This window comes from Zea mays, chromosome 7 (genome assembly GCF_902167145.1).
Source record: "Zea mays cultivar B73 chromosome 7, Zm-B73-REFERENCE-NAM-5.0, whole genome shotgun sequence".
Classification (NCBI taxonomy): Eukaryota; Viridiplantae; Streptophyta; class Magnoliopsida; order Poales; family Poaceae; genus Zea; species Zea mays.
This window is the reverse complement of record NC_050102.1, coordinates 91,143,918-91,158,019: the sequence shown is the minus strand read 5'-3', so window position 1 is coordinate 91,158,019 and position 14,102 is coordinate 91,143,918. Positions and strand designations below refer to the sequence as shown.

The 14,102-nt window shown below is 46.7% G+C and overlaps 1 protein-coding gene across 1 annotated transcript; it reads right to left on the bottom strand.

Annotated features, from left to right (window-relative positions):
- Positions 1 to 11,501: 11,501 nt before the first annotated feature.
- On the bottom strand, positions 11,502 to 12,972 carry LOC100501673 (uncharacterized). The gene has a single exon (NM_001196350.3). The coding sequence runs from the start codon at positions 12,954 to 12,956 to the stop codon at positions 11,715 to 11,717; it is 1,242 nt and encodes a 413-aa protein (NP_001183279.1). The 5' UTR covers positions 12,957 to 12,972; the 3' UTR covers positions 11,502 to 11,714.
- Positions 12,973 to 14,102: the final 1,130 nt, after the last annotated feature.

The following is a 14,102-nucleotide window of genomic DNA, read 5'->3' as shown; positions in this document are numbered from 1 at the left end:
CCGCGCCTGGATGGCGGACTGTCCGTGATGCGTAGCACGGGTTCCCGCAATTGTCTCCCTGTCTGCGCTTGCCCCCCAGTGCTAGAGGTTGTGATGGTCACCTTTAAGGTCTCCCCTCCATCGGGAGTCTTCTCGGCCACCACTTTCCTGCAAGGAACTTTACAATCCCCATCGGCCTTTTTAGCATTGCCGATGATTGTTTCCTTGCCTTTGCCTTTATCGGCTGTATTTGGCCGAACCAGGACTTTCTTGCCCTCGAAGTCAATCATGTTCATCGGAAAGGGCTCTGTATCCACCTGCATTTCCTGAAATTTCAATCGTCCTTCGTTAATGGTCGATTGAATCTGTCGCCGAAATACATTACAATCATTAGTGGCATGAGAAAATGAGTTATGCCACTTGCAGTACGCACGACGTTTTAGCTCGTCGGCGGATGGGACAGTGTGATTTATTTTAATATTGCCATTTTTGAGTAATTCGTCAAATATTCTATCACACTTACCAACATTAAATGTAAACTTAACCTCCTCTTGCCGTTTCTTTTGAACCGGCTCTAAGGAGGAACAAGCCGAAGATTTGGCCTGTTTTGGCCAAACCATTTCAGCAGCGTACACTTCTGCTGATTCGTCATCTGAGCTACTTTGGTCGCATTCTACATGTGTACGTTGTGACGCATTATTTTAGCAGTTTCTTTGCTCCGGCTTTCGCAAGCCAAAGCTCTCTGGTGTAACTGTGCTAGTGTAAAAAATTGGATGCCTTCTAATCTTTCTTTTAAATAATATCGTAGACTATTAAAGGCTAATCCTACTAGCTGTTTTTCTGCTAAATGAATTTGAAAGCATCGGTTTCTTGTATCCCGGAATCTCCGGATGTAATCATTAACCGATTCATCTTTTGTCTGTCGCAATGACACTAAATCTACCAAATCCAACTCATAGTCACCGGAGAAAAAATGATCATGAAATTTTTGTTCTAGATCCCCCCATGATGAAATGGAATTAGGAGGTAAAGTGGCATACCATGCAAACGCGGTTCCTGTTAGCGATAATGAAAATAAACGCACGCGAAACGCCTCTGTGTCGGCCAATTCTCCCAATTGTGCTAAGAACTGGCCTATATGTTCGCGTTTGTTTTCCCTTGATCACCCGAAAATTTTGCGAATTCGGGTATTCTAGTTCCCTGTGGGTACGGGTGGTGATCAAATCGGCTGTCATAAGGTTTCCGATATGATTGTCCCCCAGGGATCATGCTTACTCTGAGCTTATCTCGGAACGCCCCGGCTATTTCTTCCCTCACTATATCAATGGCAGCCGGTGCAAGACCACCGGCTCTCTGGTCAAACATAGGCGGGTTTGGTTGCATGTTAGTATGTTGTCATTCCCCCCATTGGTTTGAGCTACGTGGTGCATTTCCATTTGCCCTATATGGCTCATAGGTTTGATCGTTTCTTTCCGGCCTTCTAGGTGGGGCCGGAAAGCTTTCCTGGGCTCTGGATCCTGAATTAATGTAACACCCACTTTAAAAGAAAAGTCTAGAAAGAGAAATTATATATCTATATGTGTTATCTATGTTTCTCATTTCGTGTGAGCACCACAATTAAACAAATAAATAGTTAAGAAAAGACACTCAAATAATACATGCATCATGCTGGTATTTTATTTTGTGTGCATTTTGTGACAACATAGAATAATGTGAAAAGAAATATATTAATGCCCAAATGGGAATTTAAGGTCTAAAGGAAATTCTAGGGTTTGAGAACGGAGAAGGAAAATATTATATAAAGAAAATAAATATGTAAATAAACCTATTCATTTTATATTAGTATTTGAAATTATGCATTTAGACCCAAGGTGAAACTCACAACAATATTTGAATTCAAATTTGAAATTTACAAATAAAAAGGGAGAAATAAAGCAGGAAATATAAAAGAAAAGAACAAACCCTGATCGTGGGCCGCACACACCCATTTCGGCCCACTAGGGAATCACCTCTGCGCGGCCCATCCACTGCGCACTTGCGCCTGCACCTGGGGCCCATTGCCCAGCCTCCCACTCACGGTGTGGCTTCGCCTCGTTGACGCGCGCTCAATGACATGTGGGACCGCCTCGTCGGGTCGATCTTCTCCGACTTCTTCGCGGCGCGGAGTGTGATCCCGACGAACCCGCCGCAGCTGTGCGACTACCGCGATATGCGCAACAACCTTCGCCGGATTTCGGGGCGCAACGACCTCCGCCATGATCGGGATTGACGGTAACTGCGTCTGCCCCTATATAACCCTGCCGCTCCCGCTCCCCCATCCATCTCGCCGAACCGAACCATGGATGCCATCGGAAGGAGCAGAACACCATCGAGCAGAGAGGAGGGAGAGAGAGACCTTCGCCGCCGCCGGCCCGGTTCCGTGTTCACCGCCGTCGCGCCCACGAATTCGGGTCTGTAAGTCTCGCCGTGCGTCGGGGATTGATCCGGTGTCCTCCCAGCCATGGGTTGGTGGCCAGAGCTCTCAGAATCCCTCGCCATCGCATCGTGGGCGCCATGGATCCGCCGCGTACCGTGGGTGGAGCTAGGCGTTGCTGAAATCTTGGTGAGTAATCCCTCGACAGCACCACACCGTTACCCTCTTCATGTTCTTGCCTTCGTATTGGAGTTCGGGCATCAGGGTCGTGGAAATCGCAGTGGTCGCTAATGGCGCCACCGTGGGCTATTCACCGCCGTGGCTCCGGGTTCCGTCGTCCGCCGCCGTCGCTGGCAGTGAAATTGGGGGAAACACCATGGACCGTTGGATGTGTTTTGCGCGGCTCTGATTAGATTGGGATTCCCCTTCGGTCGAGTTCGATCTGGGTCGTCAAGCGTCGATCGGAGAGTTTATATTTAATCCGTGTTATGGAAGTAGGGTGGCCGTCAGATCTCGATCCTTCGACCACCGTTGCGTACCGATTCGCAGGGGATTGGTTTCTAATCTGCGCCGTAGGGTTCTGATCGTGCGGTCGATACTCACCGATACCCTTTCGCCATGGCCAAATTGCATATGAGCCCCTGGGGTTCTAAGCAATCAACCCGCCGTCCATGCCTGGGGCACTCTGTGTCTCTGGCAACTTGCGCGTGAGCCCCTGCACTTCCTGGAATTTGAGCCCCGTCCAGAGAATTACAAAACCAGAGAAAACTTATTAGAAAAAGGATTTTTAGTGTGAAAATAAATCCTAGAACTTGTTTATTCCATAGAAAATTCATATGAACTCCAAATTAACCCGTTCCACTTTCTAAAATTTTGTAATTTTATTCTCTAACGCCTAGAGCCTTTGTTTTGTCATTAAAACAGCAAGAAATTTAATTCCTCACTTAATCTATTTTAAGCGCATAAAACCTTAGGAAATTTATAACTTAATAACCGTAGCTCCGAATTTAGTGATTCTTGTTCCCGCGATCTCGTAGCAACGCGGTAGATTATTATTATTTAGTTTGTACTTATGTTTGGTGTAATGTTAATTTTGTCTATACCATGTCTGTTTGTATTGCTACGACTAGCAGCGAGGTTTCGAGTCACCTGAAGATCACCCTGGTAACTGGAATCTCAAGTGCCAGGCAAGTTGTGCCCTTGACCACTTTTTACCCAATAATGTTCTTTAATATCACTTATTCATGCATAGGCTAATTTTGATGGGACCCGATAGGTCACCCTAGATTGTTTATCTCATTACCTTGTTACCCCTGGTTCACTTGGGTAGTTTGCTATTGCTTTACCTGGTTTTGGGATAATCATTTATTACCTCTATGTTCCAATTCTGTTGTTATTCTATTTATGTTCATGTCAAGTTCATTAATGTTAATTGGAACATAGAGCTTAACTTGAGAAACACGTGCCGCCACAAGGGTTTATGGACGCCCTTGGCTGATTAATTAGGAAAGCTAGTGGAGGACTACCTTACCCGAAAGGGGCAAGGGCAGTAGGGGAGTGGTCAGTGTAGGGAGGCCCTCGGGAGGATTTTGCTGCGATGGCGGTCCTGCAAGGGATTCCTGCATTGGAGCTTCCTATAAACTGTAGCGGGTTTTCTGAAGCTAGTGGAACTTTGTAAAGGCCTCGTAGTGTTACCCTGCCTCGCCTCCTCGGTAGAGGTGTATGGGAAGTCGCGATCCCTTGGCAGATGGGTAACATGACTTGTGGGTAAAGGGTACCACCTCTGCAGAGTGTAAAACTGGTATACTAGCCGAGCTCACGGTCATGAGCAGCTCAGGACTCTCTGATGATTAAATTATGGAACTAAATTCAATTTGTCATATGCATTGCATCACAGGTGATGTTGTTACTTTTTACTACTTAATTGGGTTGGTATTTACTTATACTTAGTAATTGCTAATAAAATTTTGACCAACTTTAAAAGCAATGCTCAGCTCTAACCATCCTCTTTGGTAAGCCTTACACTTCACGTGAGCTCCCACCTTTGGCGAGTTCATGCACATTATTCCCCACAACTTGTTGAGCGATGAACGTATGTGAGCTCACTCTTGCTGTCTCACACCCCCCCACAGGTCAAGAAGAGGTACCACAGGATGAGGCGCATGGAGGATGCTGTGATGTGTTCGTGAGAGGTCTAGGTCGTCGTCTCCCAGTCAACTTTGGGTTGCTGGATCGTTTCCTCATATGATGTAATTATTTATTTATTTTGTAAAGAACTCCTATTATATAGTAAAGATGTGACATTCGATCCTGTGCCATGAATCATCATATGTGTGAGACTTGGTCCCAGCACACCTGGTGATTATGTTCGCGCCCGGGTTTTGGACCCTAAAATCCGGGTGTGACAGAAGTGGTATCAGAGGAATGTTGACTGTAGGACGAAACCTAGATAGAACTGGACAACCATTATTTACTTACCCTTGCTACTCTGATTCTTTTCTAAACTTTTCTTAATCTTTTCTCATCTATTTCCGCTTTACTCTGATTATTCTTACCTTTTCATTCTAAAGACAAATGTGGATTTCACACTTTGAAATCCTGTGCCTAAAGTGACTTTAGGAATAGGAGACCTACTCTTAGGAACAAAAACAAAACTATTTTTATAGGCATTTGTATGCTTGAATGTTTGTTTTTATGATACTTGTTTGATTTGGATCTTTGATTGAGTGTGATTAGTTGTGGAGTAATGTCCACAATCACATCTGCATATACATATATAAAAAAACGGTTATAAAAATATCTAAATGAACTAGGTTATCCCTCATCAAAGAATCTAGCCTAGCAAAATCCATCTTATCTTGAAAAAGTCTATCCTACACTCATAGATCCATCTTATCCTAAAAAAAATAGATTCTCATCTTATCTTGAAAAGATTTTATCCTAATAGATCTAACTGACCTCAAAAGATTCTACCTTATCCTTATGGATTCATCTTGGCCTAATTAGCATATTTATCCCATTTTAGAAAAACAACCATGAGCTAATCCAGAATTTATTTAGAACTTATCGAGTCTAAAATAACCATATCAATTTATTCTAGATCTGATCCAATCTAAAGTGAGTTACTTAATGCTAGTACAAGGATTAAGCCATACTCTTAAGTCACTTAAGCCTAAGTTAGTGCCATAGATCAACTCAGCCATACACTCCCAATAAGTTACACAATCCATTTATGTGAACCTATTGATTAAAAAAATGTCCTACTCATAGACCCAGCTATCTTAACTATATCTCCCTAGCTCAGATGAAGACACCGAGATTGGAGACCGAAGATGATCAACCTCATTAAGAAAGGATAAACACCAACTCAAGTCTTCAAGGATCAAGCGGGATCACCAGATGAGTCAAAAGCCACAATCTAGGATGGAGTCTTTTCTTACCCTACACTTTCTTAACCAAACCTATCTATGCTCTAAAGACATCTTTTATCCTACGTAATAAAATGACTATACATATAGATACACATGCTCTCCTAATCACTCACTAATAAAAAAAGAGAGGCTTTTCATTTTGAAATAATTAGAAACTGAAAGATAAATTGCAAACCACTCTTCCTACATCCTTTCTCTTACAAATCTCGAGGACGAGATTATTTTTAAGGGGGTAGGATTTGTAACACCCACTTTAAAAGAAAAGTCTAGAAAGAGAAATTATATATCTATATGTGTTATCTATGTTTCTCATTTCGTGTGAGCACCACAATTAAACAAATAAATAGTTAAGAAAAGACACTCAAATAATACATGCATCATGCTGGTATTTTATTTTGTGTGCATTTTGTGACAACATAGAATAATGTGAAAAGAAATATATTAATGCCCAAATGGGAATTTAAGGTCTAAAGGAAATTCTAGGGTTTGAGAAAGGAGAAGGAAAATATTATATAAAGAAAATAAATATGTAAATAAACCTATTCATTTTATATTAGTATTTGAAATTATGCATTTAGACCCAAGGTGAAACTCACAACAATATTTGAATTCAAATTTGAAATTTACAAATAAAAAGGGATAAATAAAGCAGGAAATATAAAAGAAAAGAACAAACCCTGATCGTGGGCCGCACACACCCATTTCGGCCCACTAGGGAATCACCTCTGCGCGGCCCATCCACTGCGCACTTGCGCCTGCACCTGGGACCCATTGCCCAGCCTCCCACTCACGGTGTGGCTTCGCCTCGTTGACGCGCGCTCAATGACATGTGGGACCGCCTCGTCGGGTCGGTCTTCTCCGACTTCTTCGCGGCGCGGAGTGTGATCCCGACGAACCCGCCGCAGCTGTGCGACTACCGCGATATGCGCAACAACCTTCGCCGGATTTCGGGGCGCAACGACCTCCGCCATGATCGGGATTGACGGTAACTGCGTCTGCCCCTATATAACCCTGCCGCTCCCGCTCCCCCATCCATCTCGCCGAACCGAACCATGGACGCCATCGGAAGGAGCAGAACACCATCGAGCAGAGAGGAGGGAGAGAGAGACCTTCGCCGCCGCCGGCCCGGTTCCATGTTCACCGTCGTCGCGCCCACGAATTCGGGTCTGTAAATCTCGCCGTGCGTCGGGGATTGATCCGGTGTCCTCCCAGCCATGGGTTGGTGGCCAGAGCTCTCAGAATCCCTCGCCGTCGCATCGTGGGCGCCATGGATCCGCCGCGTACCGTGGGTGGAGCTAGGCGTTGCTGAAATCTTGGTGAGTAATCCCTCGACAGCACCACACCGTTACCCTCTTCATGTTCTTGCCTTCGTATTGGAGTTCGGGCATCAGGGTCGTGGAAATCGCAGTGGTCGCTAATGGCGCCACCGTGGGCTATTCACCGCCGTGGCTCCGGGTTCCGTCGTCCGCCGCCGTCGCTGGCAGTGAAATTGGGGGAAACGCCACGGACCGTTGGATGTGTTTTGCGCGGCTCTGATTAGATTGGGATTCCCCTTCGGTCGAGTTCGATCTGGGTCGTCAAGCGTCGATCGGAGAGTTTATATTTAATCCGTGTTATGGAAGTAGGGTGGCCGTCAGATCTCGATCCTTCGACCACCGTTGCGTACCGATTCGCAGGGGATTGGTTTCTAATCTGCGCCGTAGGGTTCTGATCGTGCGGTCGATACTCACCGATACCCTTTCGCCATGGCCAAATTGCATATGAGCCCCTGGGGTTCTAAGCAATCAACCCGCCGTCCATGCCTGGGGCACTCTGTGTCTCTGGCAACTTGCGCGTGAGCCCCTGCACTTCCTGGAATTTGAGCCCCGTCCAGAGAATTACAAAACCAGAGAAAACTTATTAGAAAAAGGATTTTTAGTGTGAAAATAAATCCTAGAACTTGTTTATTCCATAGAAAATTCATATGAACTCCAAATTAACCCGTTCCACTTTCTAAAATTTTGTAATTTTATTCTCTAACGCCTAGAGCCTTTGTTTTGTCATTAAAACAACAAGAAATTTAATTCCTCACTTAATCTATTTTAAGCGCATAAAACCTTAGGAAATTTATAACTTAATAACCGTAGCTCCGAATTTAGTGATTCTTGTTCCCGCGATCTCGTAGCAACGCGTAGATTATTATTATTTAGTTTGTACTTATGTTTGGTGTAATGTTAATTTTGTCTATACCATGTCTGTTTGTATTGCTACGACTAGCAGCGAGGTTTCGAGTCACCTGAAGATCACCCTGGTAACTGGAATCTCAAGTGCCAGGCAAGTTGTGCCCTTGACCACTTTTTACCCAATAATGTTCTTTAATATCACTTATTCATGCATAGGCTAATTTTGATGGGACCCGATAGGTCACCCTAGATTATTTATCTCATTACCTTGTTACCCCTGGTTCACTTGGGTAGTTTGCTATTGCTTTACCTGGTTTTGGGATAATCATTTATTACCTCTATGTTCCAATTCTGTTGTTATTCTATTTATGTTCATGTCAAGTTCATTAATGTTAATTGGAACATAGAGCTTAACTTGAGAAACACGTGCCGCCACAAGGGTTTATGGACGCCCTTGGCTGATTAATTAGGAAAGCTAGTGGAGGACTACCTTACCCGAAAGGGGCAAGGGCAGTAGGGGAGTGGTCAGTGTAGGGAGGCCCTCGGGAGGATTTTGCTGCGATGGCGGTCCTGCAAGGGATTCCTGCATTGGAGCTTCCTATAAACTGTAGCGGGTTTTCTGAAGCTAGTGGAACTTTGTAAAGGCCTCGTAGTGTTACCCTACCTCGCCTCCTCGGTAGAGGTGTATGGGAAGTCGCGATCCCTTGGCAGATGGGTAACATGACTTGTGGGTAAAGGGTACCACCTCTGCAGAGTGTAAAACTGGTATACTAGCCGAGCTCACGGTCATGAGCAGCTCAGGACTCTCTGATGATTAAATTATGGAACTAAATTCAATTTGTCATATGCATTGCATCACAGGTGATGTTGTTACTTTTTACTACTTAATTGGGTTGGTATTTACTTATACTTAGTAATTGCTAATAAAATTTTGACCAACTTTAAAAGCAATGCTCAGCTCTAACCATCCTCTTTGGTAAGCCTTACACTTCACGTGAGCTCCCACCTTTGGCGAGTTCATGCACATTATTCCCCACAACTTGTTGAGCGATGAACGTATGTGAGCTCACTCTTGCTGTCTCACACCCCCCCCACAGGTCAAGAAGAGGTACCACAGGATGAGGCGCATGGAGGATGCTGCGATGTGTTCGTGAGAGGTCTAGGTCGTCGTCTCCCAGTCAACTTTGGGTTGCTGGATCATTTCCTCATATGATGTAATTATTTATTTATTTTGTAAAGAACTCCTATTATATAGTAAAGATGTGACATTCGATCCTGTGCCATGAATCATCATATGTGTGAGACTTGGTCCCAGCACACCTGGTGATTATGTTCGCGCCCGGGTTTTGGACCCTAAAATCCGGGTGTGACAATTAATGGGCTGGTGCATTGCATAGTGTGATGAGAAGTGTTGCTGGGACGGGCGAGGATTCAGGTAATAATCCTCCTCAAAAGACTCATGCGCGGACTGTCCGGCTATGTACCCGGACCGTCCGTGATTATATGCGGACCGTCCGTCGTTGTATGCGGACCGTCCGACTGGGTAGTTTGGGTTCTGTGTCATATGTGGTGGCTCGGGTGCGTGTCTGGGTACCTCATTAAAAATGGGCCCGGCCATGACTGGCCCGGACGGTTCGCGATCACGCGCGGACGGTCCGGACATGTGCAGATCGGCTGTTTTGCTGCCGATTTGCGGTTGCTCAGGGTACGTGTCCATCGGCATACCATAAAGGGGTTGTGACTGGTCGTGACAACCTACAGCCGATGTATTACGCGTATCACCCCCTAATTCTACTTCGTGGTGGGAAATTTGCAATGCTAGATTTGTCAAATGCACGCGTTAATCTCCTATAGTCGTTTTGCATATCCCCTATGATATTTTGCATTTGCTCACGCTGTTCATTTACATAATTCTTAAGAGATTGCAGCTCGTTTGTATTACTTACATTGGGGATGTCTGGCGTGGGTCGCAGTGAAGCCGGATCCGTCGCCCGATGTCGGACGACTTTGTTATTCCAGTCCACTTTGAAGTTGGCCATGAACCTCGCTTTTGCCTCCTGGATCATCTGCTCCTTGTGCTCCTCAAACTGGAGCTGTTCGTCAGCCGACAATGTGTCCCAAGTCGGCTCTATGATGTTGCTTGGGGAAATACCAGAGCTATCCCTTGAACCGGCCATTGCGGGCCGATTTGATAACTCTGTATTTGTCTTCCCCAGCGGAGTCGCCAAAAAGTATGTTGACGCTTTTTCGGAGCGCCAAATACTCAAGAAGAACCGGCGGCGGTGCTCTCTGGTCAGGCGCGGACAGTCCGCGGCACAGGGCCGGACGGTCCGCGACCTGGCGTGAGGCGGCGGTGCTCTCTGGTCAAGCGCGGACGGTCCGCGGCACAGGGCCGGACGGTCCGCGACCTGGTGCAGGAGCTCGGGTTTCCTGCCTGACGACCGGATGGTCCGTGCCCTAGGGCCGGACGGTCCGCGCGTACGCAGGGGCGGCGGGAGATCGTCGACGGCGCCTGGATCTCGCTCCCAGGAGGGACCCCGTCGGGGAGGAGAGATCCTAGGAGTTGTCTAGGCTCGGGCAGGCCGACCTAGACTCCTCTAATCGACGTAGAGTCGAGGAGAGGCGGAGAATTTGGGGATCGAGAGGCTAAACCTAAACTAGACTAGAACTATTCCTAGGATAAAATGCGAAATAGAAGTTGTATTGATTCGATTGATGATTACAAATCGGCCGTAGACCTCTCTTTTTATAGAGGAGGGGGCTGGACCCTTTACACGACCGGATTCCGAGCTAAATCCGCGAATATAGCTAACAAACATAGCACAAAACTCGGAACCCTAATCTATTCTGCGCAGGCGCGAACCGTCCGGCCCACAGGCGCGGACTGTCCGGACCGCGGACCGTCCGGCTCCAGGGCCAGACCGTCCGCTTGGCTCTTTTTGGTGCCGAACAGATGGTCTAACTATATTTTACAGTAATGACCTATGCATTTTCCTTGAAGAACATTATTAGTTCTAGAAATGAGGCATGCCAAAATAGTGTTGTGCTATTAGTGGTAGAAATCAAACACTGCCAGACGGCTGCAATTTATTTACATTAGGTTAAATCATTAAGGAACAGTGGTAGGGTCAACACCTACTGTAACATAAATATATAAATTGAGGTGGAAAATGTACACAGACGAATATAAAAAAAACTCTGGATATTATGTACACAGGCTGCAATAATGTATGACTCATTTTCTTGTGAGTAATCGAAAACTCTGGATAGTATGGAATTCTTCAGTCATACATACTGTCTTCGCTATGTTCTGGTTTGAATTAACAAATAATGCAAGGTGTGGCGGCAGGTATTTCTCAAATAATACAATGAGCATTTGCAACAAATAGTCATGCATTGTTAATTATTAAACTATTTACTACATTGACAGTGAAAGCTGCTTCTACTGATCAGCAAACACGAAAACAGAGCATTAGGTAATAAATCAGGAAAACAATGGAGTGCACACAGAGATCATTTCCAGTGCCAAAAGGAAGTTGAGACCAGATACTTCCATTTCCAGCAAAGCAGCAACTACAAATTCAGTGAAGTGAGCACTCAGTACCAATTAAAGTTTCATGCACCCACCTTACTAGCAGTAGTAGGTTCGAATCGTTCGTGCCTCGACATCAACATTTCCTACTAGTTTCAGACTATGGATATGCCAAGAATTGCTCCACCATAAATTGATCAACGGTAGAGCCAAATCCATGGCGAGCAGTCTGCCGGGGGCCCTTGGGGCCAGTCCTTTCCAATGTACTGCTGGTCATAGCGGCACCAGCCCATGTCGCTGCAACGGTACTCCTTCTCGGTTCTGATAATAGTGGTCAGCAACTCGTAAGGCGATGCAACCGCGTCGTCCAAGAAGTAGATGAAGGCCGGGCCGGTACGTCCGGTTCCGATGGCCCGGGAGCAGCCTCGGCCGACGAAGAGCATCTTCCCGAGCAGAGGGGCGGAGGTGGGCGAGGACTTCTCCCAGCGAGGGACTTTCCGGTTCCAGTTGTCCCACATGAGCGTGAAGACCTGGAAAGACACCGTGGACTGCTGCCCCTGACATGGACTGACGAACCTCTTCACCATGAGCAGCCTACCCTCCGACTCCACGAGGTACCGGGCAGCAACCACGTGGCCGGCTTCCGGGGGCGAGGCCATAGTATGGCCCCGGAAGAGGTAGGCCAACACCTCGCCGGTGATGTGGCCTTCCCCGTCGTCATCCGGTAAGAACACCATAAGATGCTCCTCAGTCGTAAGGAAGAAGAAGCCATCTAGTCCACTGCAGCTGTAGTAGATCACGTCCTCCATCTCTTCGTACATGACCAGCATCTTGTCCAAGTCTGGACATATTATGCCTTGGTCCGGCTCCAGTAGAGCCCACCGCCCATTCCCGCTCAGACATGCCGCGGCCCTGTGCTCGCCGAGGGTGATGGCGGCGACGAAGTAGTGCTCGTCGCCGTCCGGATAACGCGGCGCGCGGAACGCGGTCGCGGCACGGATGATCAGGTCGGTTGATTCGAGGCCGACCCAGAGGTCGTTGAAGTTGAAGCGATCCCCGTCTTCCTGCAGCAGGCCTTGCGGGAGCAGGATCTGCGTGCCGGAGGCGAGGTGGAGCAGCGCGTACCCACGCCACTGGTCACGCGCGACCACGAACCACTGGCCCTCCATGGATCCGCAGAAGCGCGCGGCGGGGACGGTGGGCATGCTCGTGCAGGTCCTGCTGAACAAGTGGAAGCAGGAGGCCCCGCTGATGGACGGCCTCAGAAGACACGGGAACAGCGGGGTCGTGCTCTCCTTCTCCCTGGCGTAGAAGTACCACTGCCTGCACACGCATGCGCAAGACGCGCGGTCGGCATAGGATGGGAGGTAGGAGAAGATGTGCTCGAGGATCCCTTCGGGAGGATGCCCCCACGTGTTCGCCAGCTCAATAACGCCCATGGCGACGCCCGCTGTGCTTTTTGGTTGGCTGGAGGAAACGAAATGTATGCGGTGGGAGGAGAGGGGGAAGACGAGAAGAGCAACAAGGACGGTTTGGGGAAGGGGTTGAAATAGAAATCCGATGCTTGTTCTACGATTTGGCCCCCTCCTTAGATTTCGTGAAAACAAATCATTTGGCCACCCAACTAATCTAAGGTCCCATTTGGTTTAGAGTGACTTTAGTTAACTTTAGTCCCTAAATAAGGAAGCAAGTTGTTAGTAAAAAATGTGTCCGTTTGTAAAGCATATGTTGGGGACTTGTTTTCAAATGCTTTGGCTTGAAAAAAGGTAAAAGTAGAGTGATGCAAAAGCAAATGCCAATTCAGCGTGAACAGTACGGGAACACTTTACATATATTTATAGGCACGGGACACAGCCCATGTAAAATTACACCCATGCCCTTTACATTTGCTAATGACTCTATAGTAATCCATCGAGGTCTAAATAGTCTTTTCCCTTTTAAGTCGGTTTTCTTTTCTGCTATCATGCCGAAGCTCCCCTGCGCATAGCTTCGGCTCTACGCCAACCTTCGTATTCTTTGTGCTTCTTCACACTGTGGTTCTCATACGAGTCCGAAGGTACCTGTTCATGTATTATACTCCAGAAACATTGTTAAATCATGTTTTTGAGGACCTTCGGAAGACGAAGGCCCCCAACAGTAGCCTCTCGCAAGGTTAATTTGTTAGAATAACGAATTCAGATTGCGATATGGACGAAGGCCCTAAGCCGAAGGTCCGAAAAAACACCTTCCCTTTGCTAGAAAAGCAACATTCAATGACAGACGGGGCCCTCCAACTTAGAGCGCGCAGAGCGTATAAATAAGAACTCACCCCAAGCACATTTGGTACGCCTGCTTTGCTTTGCTTGATTTCTTAACTCTTGCTTTCCAACAGTTGCTTAGTTTCTTTAATTTTCAAAGCTTCGGATTTAAGGACATATTTTCATCAGCTTCGAAGATAAGATGTCTCAAGACAAGAAGACAGTTGTTGAAACGAAGCTAACCGGAGAGGAGAAGCTTCTTGAGGAAAAGACTGCTGCATTCATTGAGTCGATTGCAAAGACAAATACAGAAAAGATTACAAAAGAAATTCCAGAAGGCTTATCTGA

Bases quoted from the DNA above. Each gene is read 5' to 3' on its own strand.
- LOC100501673 (NM_001196350.3), bottom strand. From the start codon at position 12,956: ATGGGCGTTATTGAGCTGGCGAACACGTGGGGGCATCCTCCCGAAGGG.